Below are 14230 nucleotides of genomic sequence, written 5' to 3' on the forward strand. Positions count from 1 at the left end.
CTATATTCGTGTTTACACCAGTGAAGGGTCTGGAAGAGGTTTGCTGGCCGTTAACGGTGTTGACATCGGCTGCAGGATGCTGGCGTTTGGTGGAGGAAGGGTTTTCGATTTGGTACGGTTCTTTTATTTTTTTCAATGATACATATTACTTTTGTAATAAAAATGAGTGAAAATAAAAGTTAAGGGGCGCACCCATAGCAACAACGAAGAGCCAGCTGCCCTGGTTTGAGGTGGTGCACGCAGGATGAAGAACTTCAGATGTCATGCTGCCACCTTCTGGAACAAACGAGAATCTGCAGGACAAGGAGCAGACATCCTAGGGCAGAACGTCAAAGGTTACTGCGGTAAAAAGGATACAGCAAGTTTTGGATTTAAACATCAGTGAAAAGAAGCAAAAACAAGCAAGCATGATCAAATACAGAAACTATTAACTTTTCACAAAGTTTATGATACAAATGAAACGGTGGATAAAATTACCTCCAAGTTGTTTTGATTTCTCAAACTTGTTCTTTTTAGGAAAACAGCCTATTTGTTGTTTACAGACAGCAACAAAATATTCATCAGGAAATAGTCTGAAACACACAGAACTTGTAAAGTATGTTTATATTTTTAACTGCAGGGGCTAGAAAATGAGAACAATTTTTACATCTGAAAAATCAAGCCAAGAAAATCACAACCCAAAATCACAGACCAAAATCTTTCCTTCATCCTCATTAGCATGAAATAAAACAAAGCATGTGAAATTCTGAAAATTCAAATACAGTGCAGATCATACACCATACAGTAAAAAGGGGGAGAAAATAACAATTTAACACGTTTAACAATGTTAAGCAACAGAAAACAAATTTTTTTTTAACAGACAAAACCCTTCAACATTGTATGTTTCTGAAAGTTCTTTTTTTCTTTTCTTTGCAAATGACCCAAACCAAAAGCTTCCTAAGAAGTTAATTCTTTTTTGGTTTTGTTTTTGGTTTGTTTTCAGTGGGTAAGACATTTGCCAACCCCACCAAACTAGAAATGGACAAAAAAAGTCCATAAATAATTTACGTGTAAAGATAAAAGAATTTTTTAAACAATCCACCCTTTGGCAGAAGAAATTGGGGATCACTTTGAGTGTTAATGTAAAATACATTAGTCTTTAGCAGCAGGAGTTCCAGACCTATTGGTGCCAAGAAGGTAACAAATAGTCTCTATCTGAGGCGGGGGAAATGGGAGCTCAGCAGGAGCTTTCTTCCCTGTTGTGTTATTTATAGAGAGCCCTATTTGTTAACATGTTTCTGCTGTCCTGGAGAGGGAGAGTTTAATGATTTAAAGGATTTCAAAGACAATGGTTTAATGATACAAAGATTTATGCGCATTCACAAATTCCAGATCTATAGCAATTTAGATTTTCAAACTGCTGTCACCGAAACAGTGACAGGATATATTGCTGAAGCTTAACTGGAAAACCCAAGACAAGTAATGGTACTTGATATTATGAAAGAAAAAGTTAGGAAGTCTGGAAAAATGCCACGAGAGACCTACCACCATGCTTCATGCGAGCAAACCAATTTTTTAGGGCCCTTTAAGTGAGTTTCTGAATTTAAAAAAAATTTTTTTAATGGAGAACTATGAATTCAATCCCAAATTACCTGTGACTAATATGAATAATCTGGGAGATGTGTCTTCAACGAAACTGCTTAAATTTTCCCCAAAAACCAATCTCGCACCTTTCACCCCACAAAGCACGCAAGAGCCTTGTTTAAAGGTCAAAATGCTTTCCTATTAGTTATTTATAAATTATATGTTCATTTTATAATGAGAGATTTGCAATATTCTGATTACTGAAAGAATTTTTTCAGAATTCCATGTTTAAGATTTAATTTTGATCTATTAAAATAAAAATTTTCTATGAGATCGGTAAAGCAAGTCACTAAAGCTTCTTTTAACTTTAACGCAAAAGGAAAACATGTTTTACCATTTCCATCTTTCTTAATTGTTAAAATTTTTAACCAGTTTTTTTGTCTGTATTTTAACATAAAAACACACCTCATCACACTTTAACAGTTTTCAACCTTGTATTACCTTCAGTTTTCATAGTTACATTGACTCTATCAATTTATTCTAAAAAAAGACAAAAAAGTCTCTTCTCATACAGATGTAACCAGTTAATTCTAAAAGATTTTTTTTTTAAACAACAGGTATTCTAAACTTCCGGTGGTAAATATATATTAACACAAAATAAAACTTGAGACATCCTGTTGGGTCTTTAACAGAATACCAATTAAGCAGTTATCATTTGGGGGGAGAACATATTTAAGAGAATGCTTTCTTTTTGAATGATGAAGAAATTCACTTATTTCTATTTACAAGTGGGTTCAACTCAAATGATTTTATTTATTTGAAACTTTTAAAACACTGAAGTTGAACAAAGGATGGGAACTGGGATGAAGGAATCCTTTAGGCATGGCTGGTCACCTCTCTTGCCAAATGTTCTGCAGGAGATGCTCTGCAGGAGATGTTCTGGAGCAGACGTCATGCTTTAGTTCTCTGATGCGTCCGGTTCTGTCGAAGTCACCTGGAGAGCTTCCTCTCCCTCCTGGTTGAGAAAGGTTCTTCTGTGGCCTTTTGACCGGGTGGTGTCTCTCACGTCGGCAAGCGCAGAGGTACAGAAGCTCTTCCTCCTCCCCCGGGGTAAGCTGGGAGCAGCAGCAGCAGCGAGGCCCTCGCGGTGGTCTTCACGTGATGCGAAGGGCGGCCCGCGTGGGTTTTGTCCGGAGGGCTCGCTTTCAGGTCCTCTGCTGCCCAGTGTGCCGACTGTCCTCCTTTTGGTTTTCTGGGACGGCCAGGACGTGGGAGGACATGGCAGCGAAACCCACACCAGCCCTTCACTTTCCAGACCTTTCTGCAGCCTTGTGCTGCGTCTCACTTTGGTTTCACTCTCTGTCCGCTGAAAGGCTTGCTCGATGGCATCAGATAAATCTTTATACAGGTCGGAATCTTCTAAACTCATTTCTACAGAGCCGCTCACGCCGTAGGAAGGCTGGTTTTCCAAGGGTACACTTTGCCCATCAGAACAACACATGGAGGGACTTCTGTATCTCCTCTCTCTGGAACTCACACCACTGCCGCCCTCTCTGGAGTTTCTTCCCAGATCCTCGCCCGGGGCTTTGCTTGCTTCCACACCGCCAGTGGAGACGGCTTCTGAACAACCGCGTGCCTTCAGTGAGCCGGGGGTGAAACGCTTCGCCGGGGGTCTGCCTTCTGGGATGACCAAGGAGCCGTCCCGGCTTTCACACTTGACGTTTACATCTTCTGAAATTTTAAAGATTTCAAAAAGGTTTTCCACATTTTGACCAGCAGCAGAAGGTTCTTGGGACTGGAGGGCAAAATCAGGTGATGGGTTACCTGATCTGTTCCCATGAATTTCTGTAGGATGTACATTTGAATCTTGCTCAAAAGCAGCATTAGTCAGTGACAAGGAACTTCTCGTGTAAGGGCTGCCGAATCCAGACACATCGTATTTATTACAGCCTGGAATCAACTGCACATCTGGCTTCTGAGGCAAGAGATTCTTTTCCTTAGGGAGCTTCACATCTTCAAGTTCACCGTTTGAGATGAAATCATCTATGGGCATGTAAGTAAGTTTAAATCTAATTAAAAATTAACAGTGGAAAGAAACTTAACAAATCAGACAGGTGCCTACTGCATCCCGTGCGCTAAGCTTTCAGAAAGTCACAAGCCCCACGAGCGTTACTCGGCGCCTGCCCCATGTGTCACCGTTCTTTTCTAGTTCTTCCTCAGCCCACAGGTTAGGAAAATACACCCTGAATGCATGAACTAGTAAAGTGCATCGCCCGAGACCATGAAAGTGAGAACTGTATCTGAAATTGCTTCCTCTGTCCTAACGTGCTTCCCACACTACAAGGTCAATTAGCACCAGGCAGTCACATTGCCCATTTCCCTGAGAATGAACGACAGAAAATGGGCAACATCGTGCTTCTCGAACTTTTCTACCAATGTTTCCCCTGAAATAGAAGGGAGGAAACCTGGAATTCTGGGGTATTTGAGGACTTAGTTAAAGGGGTCCTTCTGAAGACGCTCAGGTCTTATGCCTTACGTTAAAAATTAACAAACTGCATGGTACTCTCAAAGAGCCCAGTTTCTTTCAATATTCTGAAAATCTCCCCCTTCCATGTCTGTCTCTATGATTTGTCCCCCAGGAAGACACGTCACATGGCACCTGTCACATGTTTCTGGCACTGTCACACCCCCGAAGACCAAAACATCAAGGTTTTTAAGTCACGTAACACAGCCTAGGTGCGTTCAGGCTTTGGGAGCACTAAACCTCAGTACTGTTAGGAGAAGCCATCTCTCTGATTATCTCAGGTAATAAAGTTTTTAATTGGCCTGTCAAATGTGTATAAAAAGCGTTTTAAACAAAATCAAAATTGGAAGATAAAACATAAGCTGAGCCAAAAATCTAAAAAACAATGTTTCAATTTGAATATATATATATACATCTCCCTGATTTAGGACTTAAAATCATGTCTTACAAAGCTAGAAATTAACAGAGGGTAGGGGCCCCTCCAAGCAGGGCTCTTTACACAACTTTAAAAAATTGATATTTGTGTATTGTTCATGAAATTAACATGCTAGAAAAGAAAGGTCGGGGAGACAGATGGGGGAGAAAGGAAGGGAGGGAAGGAGGGAAAGGCTTTAAACCTTTGTAGCAGATGAAACCATTCATTATAGATTTAAAAAAAGAACTTCTCTTATTAGTAAGATGCAAGATGGGAAATACACACTAACAGTCATTGTTCAAAATCTCTGGAGAAGTGCCTCTTAGGAGCTGGAGATATAATGAAAATAAGACTTAGATTCTAATCTCAAGGAAACTGCAACTTGCAGGGGAGGGAGGCAGACAGATTGTTATAAACCAGGTGGTAAAGGTGTAACGTGAACAAAGAATTTTCTGGAAAGGCAGCCGGCACAGCTAAACCTTAAAGGACAAGCAACATTAGGCTGGATGAACAAGAGGTGGGGTGGCCAACCCCCTGTCCCAAGACGGAGCACGTGAAGAGGCTGGGGCAGCACAGCACTGCCCTGCTGGTGCCCAGGGGCCGGAACAGCGCGTGTATGTCTGCGGTTGTGTTTGTTTAAACTTTTGGGCTTTCCAGAAATTAAGAAGTCAGCAGGAGCCAAGCGTCTATAATGGCACGTCCCATATTCATCCCTGAAAATGTTATAAGTCCTGTACCGAATGTTGCAAATGGGACTCAGGCTATGAATATCTGATGACTGACAAAGGCAGCTATCTTAAAAACGATTCCATGTAAAATCCACACACCAAGTGAACACATATGCAATCTTTTCAGTATGATTTAGTCACTTTAAACGCAAGCATTACACACCAGATGCAACTCCAATCCAATTCTTAATCTAATCAGGATCTCAACAGACTTAATCTTCCTTTTAAACAAAATTTTTCAAAGTAATCAAGTTCAATTTATAACTTATTTCTAGAAGGTGCTTGGCAGCGCCAGCTCTCCTGAAACATCACGGGGCAAGCTGTTCAATTTTCACTCTTAGTTCACAGACAAGACATCTATCACGAGCCACCGCCTTGTTTGTTTTTCGTGATGGGCTACGCCACCAAACAGAATTCATTTTACTTTAATTAAATGCTTTAAAAAGCAAAAGGAAAACAGGATGAGAGGGAATTCTTTCTCTTAAAATTATATGCAATATTTTGTGTCTGCGTTTTTCTGGGGGGAGGATCTGGGGCGTCCATCAGATTCTGAAAAGAGTCTAGGTGATTGCAGTTATAAACGTCTGCCTCTTCAATTCTCATGGTAATATTTTTAATTTACGTACTCTTTACGCAGCGAAGGATAAAAAGGGCAAAAAGAAAGTGAATTAGCAACAAAGAAGGAAAAAAGATGCAATGGTGACAACAGAAAAAGGACAAGCTACCTGAGCACATCCTCCAGACGCTGGGCATGGATGGCGCCACCTCAGAGACCTCGGGCAGCTCAGGAATAGGGCTCAGAAGCGGCTTCTTAGAAGCAATGTCTCTCTCCCCGTATAAAGACTTCTGAACACTCTTTTTCTTTCCCTTTGCTTTCTTCTTTCGGCAGCTTTTTAAAACCTGAGAAAACGTATCAGAACACTGTAACTGGGAACAACGTAGCATCATGTACAGTTTCGACCCTTGAACTAATTTTTTTTACAAAAGAAGCCCTTAAGTTATTCCATTTAAAATTTTAGAAATTTGAGTCAGGGGTAAGGGGCTACGTAGCTTGCACCAGCTCAAATAAAATATGAAGCAGAATTCAACTGACAAACTGTAACGCTCTTTAGTTCCCCAAAGCATCTGCCAAAATGAGTTGTGGGTGGCTGAAAACCAGATTAGACACTACAGAACTGGACAGACTTAAGAGAGGAGATATTTGTAACTAGAATGTGGTTAGAATGACTCAGGACCAACCTAGAATGAGTAACCTACTGGGAACTATAGGAGACTGTTTTCTGTTCAGAGATCTGGATGAAGAAACAGGTGTGTACATAAAGTTTGAAGATGACCCAAAGCTGCTTCACACGGCAGGTAATTGAACCACAATTAAACTGAAAAGGTCGAAATCAGGTGGAAGTCAACGAGCACAAGTAGAAAATGAGGGACAGAGGTTTGATAATAACTGATGCAAAACATGTGGATTTCTATAAAAATTAAAACTGCTCGAAAAATATCTGCAGTGCAGCATTAAATTCAATTCCGACCTCGTATCAGTAAGCAAGCACTAATGTTCTACGTTAAAAAGATTTTTTCATGTGGAAAAGACTTGAGGGAAACTCAAACACTCTATTGAAATAAGATTGTTGTGAGCAAAAGAATGAAATACATTTAACGTGGCAGTTTTGGAAGGAGCCAGAGTTTAGGTCAATATAAGGAACAGGTTGTTAACAACCACGGCGTCTGGAAAATGGCATTCATTCAAACATTTATTGAGAAACCGCTATGTGCAGGTAATAATTTTCTGGGTAAGAAGAGATAGAAAAACAAACAAGATGTGGCCCCGGGGGAGCTCTCAGCCTGACAGCAAGTAACTGTGATACAGACAAGAGCAGGACAGACTCCACGCGGACTGAGGACGCAGACCTGGCCGACGGGAGGTTTCCAAGACAGGCTCCACAGGAAATGGACCGTCTAAGTCAAATCTCAGACAAGTGGGAACTGTTTGCTTGATCACAGGAGTGGCACAGAAGGGCTTTTCAGAGAAAAGAGAAGGCCACACGTAACAGCTGGAAGGAAGAGCTGAGTGGAGCCCAGAGGAAGAGCTGTGTTTGGCGGATGTGGTCGGTGGGCCCACGGAGAAGCGGCAGGTGAGGCCACCAGAGCAGGCGGGGCCCATCCGTGCAATGAGCGTGAGCCTGAAAGCACTGAGGGCTGAGCACGTGGTGATTAGAGTGACTGCCTTGAGTTTCCACTTAAGAAAGATCGCTTGGGTGACAGCAGAGAGACTAATGGGGGATGGTATTCAAAGCCCAGAAATGGCACAGAACCACATGCTCCTTGAGATATCTATAGATGCCCTGTGAACACAAAACAAGAGAAGACATTCCAGGGAAAAATAACTTTAGAACCCCGGGCAAGATAAATGTCCCTCCTGGTGATTTGCAGTATATATTTAACGTTAAATTCTCTAAGAAGTCCTCAGTATAAATAATCTCCATGTACATTCGAAAAATGCTGGGTTAAATATTTTTCCAAGAAACTTTTTTCTTGCATGGAATATCTGTTGACATCCAGGGAACAGTTTGGGAAAACAGCTTGGCCATTGGCTGTGGAAGCTAAGAGAAAAATCTTCACTTGGGCTCCACGGATAAAATGCAAGAGAAATATCTGGCCTCGTGCAAGCCGCCTTCGGTTCAAATCCTAACTCTGCCACTTAGCATCTCGTAACTTTTGGCAAGTTACTTCACCTCTCCGTACCTCATTCTTCTCATCTGCAAAATGGGAACCATAATGACACACATCACAGAAAGCTGTGAAACATGTGAAATGGTTATAGTATGGCCTGACCCATAGTAAGGGCTATGTGTTAGCTATTCTTTTTCTTTTAAATTCCTTTCTACTACTTTGAGAACTGACATAGGGGAAATATTTTTAATATTAAACTGTGCTCTTAGTATTACTGTGTGACATAGGCCTCACTAGGGCAGTTAATACACTGTGGTCAACATCATCAGGTCATAACGTCTGGAACAGTTTCTGAGTCATAGGTAAGGTAAATCCCCCTTTCACAAGATTTTGGAAATCTTTGTTTATATAAAATGTCTCCAGCACCTGCAACCGTGCCAGGCACTGAGTGGTCTCTTAACAAACATAAATGAATGAACAAATGTGAGAGAACAGTCCAGTTAAACTTGGTAAAATTTGCTAAACATGATGAAAGACTAAACATGATGAAATACTGATTTTTCTGGGTCTTGGGCCAATAGAAGGACACCAGCCCCCCCCAAAAATTAAAGATGAATGCACCCGTGGTCTGTCATAAAAATACGTTTAGTGATGCTTCTCTTAGCCATGAGAAGGTTTCATCTGCAAAGGCTAGAATCTTATGAAAATCTGAATTTACTCCAATACAAAAAGCCTTGCTTAGACTTAATAAACAAGAGAAGCCACATGTGATTGGAATCCTAGGGAGGCCGTGCGATCTAGAAATGATCAGACTGGCTTATGATTTGGAGCAAAGGACAACTGAGGACATCATGCCTAAAGTGAATCTTTTTACTCCAAAAGCACCGGTATTTCTCCTCATAGAGTGAAGAGGCCATGTATCAAAAAATAAATGCTTACTTCTTGTATTGTTTGCACATGTAAATCTTGTTTAGATTGTTTTCTAAACAATTTAAAGTTTTACCTTTAAAGTTACTTAAAAATAATTCATCTATGTGGCAACACATCAAATTGAACAGGAAAACTTCAGGTGAAAAGCAGTTGCCTGTCCCTGCCGTTTACTTACTGTCTGGTCCGTTTCTACTTCTTGGAGCTGGCTTCATCTCCCCAAATAAGGGGCTGTATTTTTAACCTTTTATAATGGAAATTCTCAAACACCCCAAAAGTAGAGAGAAAAGTCTCTTGAACCCCAGGTACCCGACAACTAGCTCCTACAATTACCAACAGATAGAAATCATGATTCATTTATAACCCCCTTCCCTCAGATTATTTTAAAGCAAATCCCAGACATTACATCATTTCATCTGAAAATCCTCCAGTATCTCTAAGAGATAAGGGTTTCTTTTTTCCACAATAAAATGGAATATTTTATTACCTGACAGTGTATTTTATTGTTGATTTTTTCCCCTCTTTTACAATGGAGTTTTATTTTCTAGCTTTGAGATACAATTGACATGTAACAGCAGTATATTTAAGGTATATAACGTGATGATTTGCTATATGTATATACTGCAAAACGATCACCTTTTTCTTTTTGTAACAAGGACAAATACCACTCAGCAACAGAAGGAGCTAACTATTGATACACGCAGATCTGGACAAATCTCTGGAGAAAGATGCTGATGAAAAAAGCCAGTCCCAAAAGGTTACATTGTGTGAAATTCCATCTACATAACATTCAAGAAATGACAAAATGAAAGAAATGGATGACAGATTAGCGGTTGCTGGGGGGCTAAGGTGGGGGTGGGAGTGGGTACTGGACATAGTTACAATGGGAAGAGACCTTGGCGGCGCTGGAAGTGTCCTGCACCTTGGCTGTATTTTGAAACTGCACTACTGTGATACTGTGCAGTGGTTTTGTAGGATGTCACCACCGGGGGAAACTGGGCAAAGGGCATCTGGGATCTAATTCTTACAACAGCATGCATCTCTAAAATGATCTCAAAATAAAAATTCAGATGCAAGAAAAACCATAAAGACAGCAACTTCCCCTTACTTCCTCAAACTTCAGATTTCTCCTATTGGTCCCTAATTGTTTTTTTTTTTCCCCACAACTATTCAAATCAGGATCCCAACAAGGTATCCATACATTCCATTCGGCTGACAGATTGCCTCTGATCTATGATTTCCCCCCTTGCTATCTATTTGGTGAATGTACTGAGGCATTTATCCCACAGAATTAGCCAAACTCTGGGTACAGGTGACTGCAATCATGTGTCTTCATGTTCCTCCACCCCCGGTATTTCCTATCAACTGGTCATTACAGCCAGGCTTGATTAGATTCAGCTTTGATTTTTTTTTTTTTTTGGAAGGTTGTAGGTGTCCCCATTGCACCAGGAGGCCCACATTCTCTCCTTGTGTGGCATTATGAATGACCCGTGGGCTCTGGTGATCAGTCTGATCCACCTTTGGGCCCCCATCGGTTTCTACCTAACATCCAACAGCGCTCATGAGCAGATCTTTTGTGCTTATTAGTGGAAATTCTTCTATAAAGAACTTCCCCTTATCAGTTATTTCTTTACCTGAAACAGAGCTCAAACTATTTTCCAGTTTTCAAAGAAAAAGTTGATGCCCTAGACAGCTTCAAAGGTGGCCTTTAAATTTCATTGTGTCAGTTTTTAATTATGATGAACTTAAGTGTTTTTTTATGTTTGATGTTTGTGTTTCAATCCCTTGCAGGCATTATCTCTGATGGTCGCACTGTCCCACCTCTGGTCAGCAGAAGCCCCTTCGAAATGGTTGTGTCTGTTAATGGGGCCCCGGTCGCCCCACAGGCGGCCCCGCCCACCCACTGGGACAGACCTGGGCTCCTTTTCCACACTTGCTGCTGTAAATCTGAAAGCAGCCATTTCACAAAGGTAATGCTGATCCCTTTTAGTGGAAACAGTAGAGATGACATCTAGGTAGGACGGATGCTCGGTGCTTCTACGTCTTTATCAACAGACAGAGCCAGAAAATTATTTTAAATGGGAAAAAGCACGTGTTCATGTTATTTTCAATTCAAATTTAGTCTAACAAGGCTTTGAATCCGATTTCAAAGTTCATCCTGTCTCTAGTGAAGTCTTGATTCCTAATGATAGTAAAAGAACAAACCAAAAAACCCTACAAAACCCTGCTTTTTTCCTTCATTCTAGGTTGAATTCTTCCATCAACGTGTGTGCTTCATACTGTTTAAGCTCTCTGTGTAGTTATTTTTGTCCTTAGAATATATTCCATTTGAATTTTCAAATTTAAAATTTGAAAAAACTCTGAGGTTAGGCCATTAACTTGATATATACAGTTAGATTAATTTGTTTCACTTTTTCATTTTTTAAACTGAGCTATAACTGTTTCATAGTCATGAAGGACATTTACATGGTTCAAAGTCAAGTAAACACATTCAAGGAAATCTAGCTTTCATTCCTTCCAATTCCCTCTTCTCCCTGCAGGAAACCAGTTTTTCTTTGTGCCATTCTCCCATGTTTTTTTGTTGTTGTTTGAGACTCTAAACATGTATGTGTTTATATATATACACACATACATATATTATTTAATGTTCCCTGTTTTCTTAGGTAAATGGTAATATATTAGTTTGCCATATTTGCTGCCATAACAAGATACCATGGACTGGGTGACAATTTATTTTCCCACAATTCTGGAGGCTGGAAGGCCAAGGTCAAGGTGCTGACGAGGCTGCTCTCCTCTGAGGCCTCGCTCCCTGGTATACAGATGGCCGCTCTGCTGCTGCCTCTTCACAGGGTCTTCTCTCTGTGTGCGCACCCAGTATCTTCCTTTGGGTCCAAATTCCCTCTTATAAGGACACGAAGCAGATTGGACTGGGGTTAGGAACCACCTCAGGGCCTCATTTTAACCTAAGCACATCTGAAAAGGCCCCATCTCCAAATTTAGTCACCTCCTGAGACACTGGGGATGGAGGCGTTCAGGGCTGCTGAATTCTGAGGGAACACAATGCATCTCATGACGGGTACACCCTACATACATCAGTTTACAACTTGTCTTTTTCACTTAACAGCAAATGTGTCCTGGCATTACTGCAGAGCAGTATTTGGAATGCTTCCTCACTAATTTCTCCAGCTACAGAGCACTCACTTTGTGAACACACCAGTTTATTCTACCAGCCTCATACTGATGGGCATTTGGCTTGTTCATCTCTCGCATTGGAGTGTTGCAATCAGTAACTTAGCACCTATGCCTTTTCATATTTTTGTCATTGGATCTTTGTGATAGATTCCTAGAAACGGGATTGCTGAGCCAAAAGGTAAAGGAAAATACTTACTTTGGCTTGATACTGCCAAACTGCCCTCCACAGGGAGGCACGCCAGAATCTGCCAGAAACTGGACCTGTGTGTCTGTCTACTCAGCCTCGCCAGCAAGTGCGCTGTCAAATTTTGGGGTTTTGCTAATCAAAAATGGTAAGAAACGGTATCTTGATGCAATGCTAGTTTTGCAGTTCTCTGATTACGATGAGCAAGCCTGAACATTTTTCCGTATGTTGAAGGATCACTTCATTTCAATTTTGTGAACAAAAACATCTCTTGGAGCTCTTAATACGAATTGCAAACACTGTTTTCCATGTTTGTCCTTTGCCTTTGAAGTTTTCTTAGGGAGTTTTTCTCCCCCGTGCATGCTCCACGTTATTTGGGTCAAACAGAGTAGAATTTACCAATCTTTGACCTCACTGGTTTTGATTTTTCTGTCATATTTTGGAAACATTTTCCATTTCTAGGTTATAAAGGAATTCACATTTAGGAGTTCTAGTGCTACTTCCCAGGTAGCAATTTTATTTTCAAAGTTTTCCAGCTTTACTGAGGCTATGATGGACAAATAAAAATTGGATTTATTTAGGTTTCACATGATTTAAGGTGCACAACACGATGATTTAATACATATACACATTATAAAATGCTTATCGCAGTCAAGCTAATAAACACATCCATCGCCTCAGTTACCAGTTACTGTCTGTGTGTGTGTGCAGGGAGGGAGGCGGGGGGGGCGCTTGAAATCTACTCTCTTAGCAAATTTCAAGCCTGCAGTACAGCGTAGATCGCTGTTAACTCCTTGCCATGAACACTGAGATGTTGCTCACTTTAAACCTTCCTCTCTCCTGTTACTTTTGCTTCTTCTATCGGTTACCTGTGTTCTATGTCTTTTTGCCAACTTAAAAAAAAAAAATCATGAACCCCTAATCTGCAAGATGATAAACAGTCCCAGTACTCACTATGACTAGGCGTTGTTCTAAACGTTTTTACATGCATTCAGATTCATTTAATAGTCACAGTAAACTTATAAAATAAGTGCCAACAGAGGACTCAAGAATCTCACCATTGTTTCACTGCTGGAAGTGGTCAAGCCAGGATTTACAGTTTTTCTGGCTCCCAAACCTGAATTTATTATAAGTACCATATTGTTAGTGTTACTACCTTCGCCTTTCACCTCCTGCTACATTTAGACTGTTTGCACTATTAATGCTTTGTCCTTGGTTGAAAAGAGATAGCATTTACATTATTAAAACCGTGTGAACATTTTTCATTGCTCTGCCAAGGACAGAGCTCTTATTCCTCCCCTTTCCTCTGGCGCCCCCTTTAGGTGGTTCCCAACGCTATAAAATACACTCTCCTTACACTCCACTGAGGCTTAAAATCTTAAGTTTAAAGTTCGCTTCAAATTCACTCTGAACTCTTGCATACAGACTTTTCTTTGGAATAATAAAGAATTACCTTTCTTTTTCTTCCTATATGGCACAACTCCCATTTGCTCCATCATAGGTCTTTCATTTCTCCCTCCAGAGACCCCGTCCCCAGAGCACCCTCCTCCTCCTGCTCAAATTTGGGCTGATTGCTCTTCTAGGCTGACTGAACAGTTCTAATCAGACTTCCCTTGCACTGCTCTCCTGCATTACTAGACCCACTGTGTCCTGAATTCTCAAGCTTGCTTCCTCATTCTGCTAGAGTATCTCCTCCAGGAATATTAAAAAAACACAAAAACCACCAAAAACTCAAAGTCTCTGAGTATCTGAATGTCTTTCACACTAATTGAACTTGGCTGCGTGCAGAATACTGGGCTGAAATTCAGTTTCTTTCAAAGCTTTAAATGTCCTGCTGAATTATCTTTCAGAGTCCAGACTGCTGTTAAACTGGGTACCCCTGATTCTTGCTTCCTGGTCGGAAAAGTCCACTTTCCTCATTACCCTTATTGCTCAATTTCACATCGACATCTCTTTTTCCTTTGTCTTCGGCATTCAGGAGGGCCTTTTGACTTGAAGACTCCTTTCTTCTGTTCTGAGAGAGCCTC

General features: G+C 40.8%; 1 protein-coding gene across 5 annotated transcripts in view; it reads right to left on the minus strand.

Moving 5' to 3' along the window:
- Window positions 1-2352: 2352 nt before the first annotated feature.
- The window catches only part of CDCA2 (cell division cycle associated 2), a 45006-nt gene continuing 33128 nt past the window's right edge, over window positions 2353-14230 (minus strand). For all 5 annotated transcript variants that reach the window (XM_072952678.1, XM_072952677.1, XM_031692529.2 and 2 more), the window contains 2 exons: window positions 5956-6130; window positions 2353-3606 (listed from right to left, as the gene is read on the minus strand). In XM_072952678.1, the coding sequence (XP_072808779.1) occupies window positions 2522-3606; window positions 5956-6130 (1260 nt within the window). In that variant the 3' untranslated portion in view covers window positions 2353-2521. The remainder of the gene's footprint in view (window positions 3607-5955; window positions 6131-14230) is intronic.

The sequence above is a fragment of the Vicugna pacos genome, chromosome 31, assembly GCF_048564905.1.
Source record: "Vicugna pacos chromosome 31, VicPac4, whole genome shotgun sequence".
Classification (NCBI taxonomy): Eukaryota; Metazoa; Chordata; class Mammalia; order Artiodactyla; family Camelidae; genus Vicugna; species Vicugna pacos.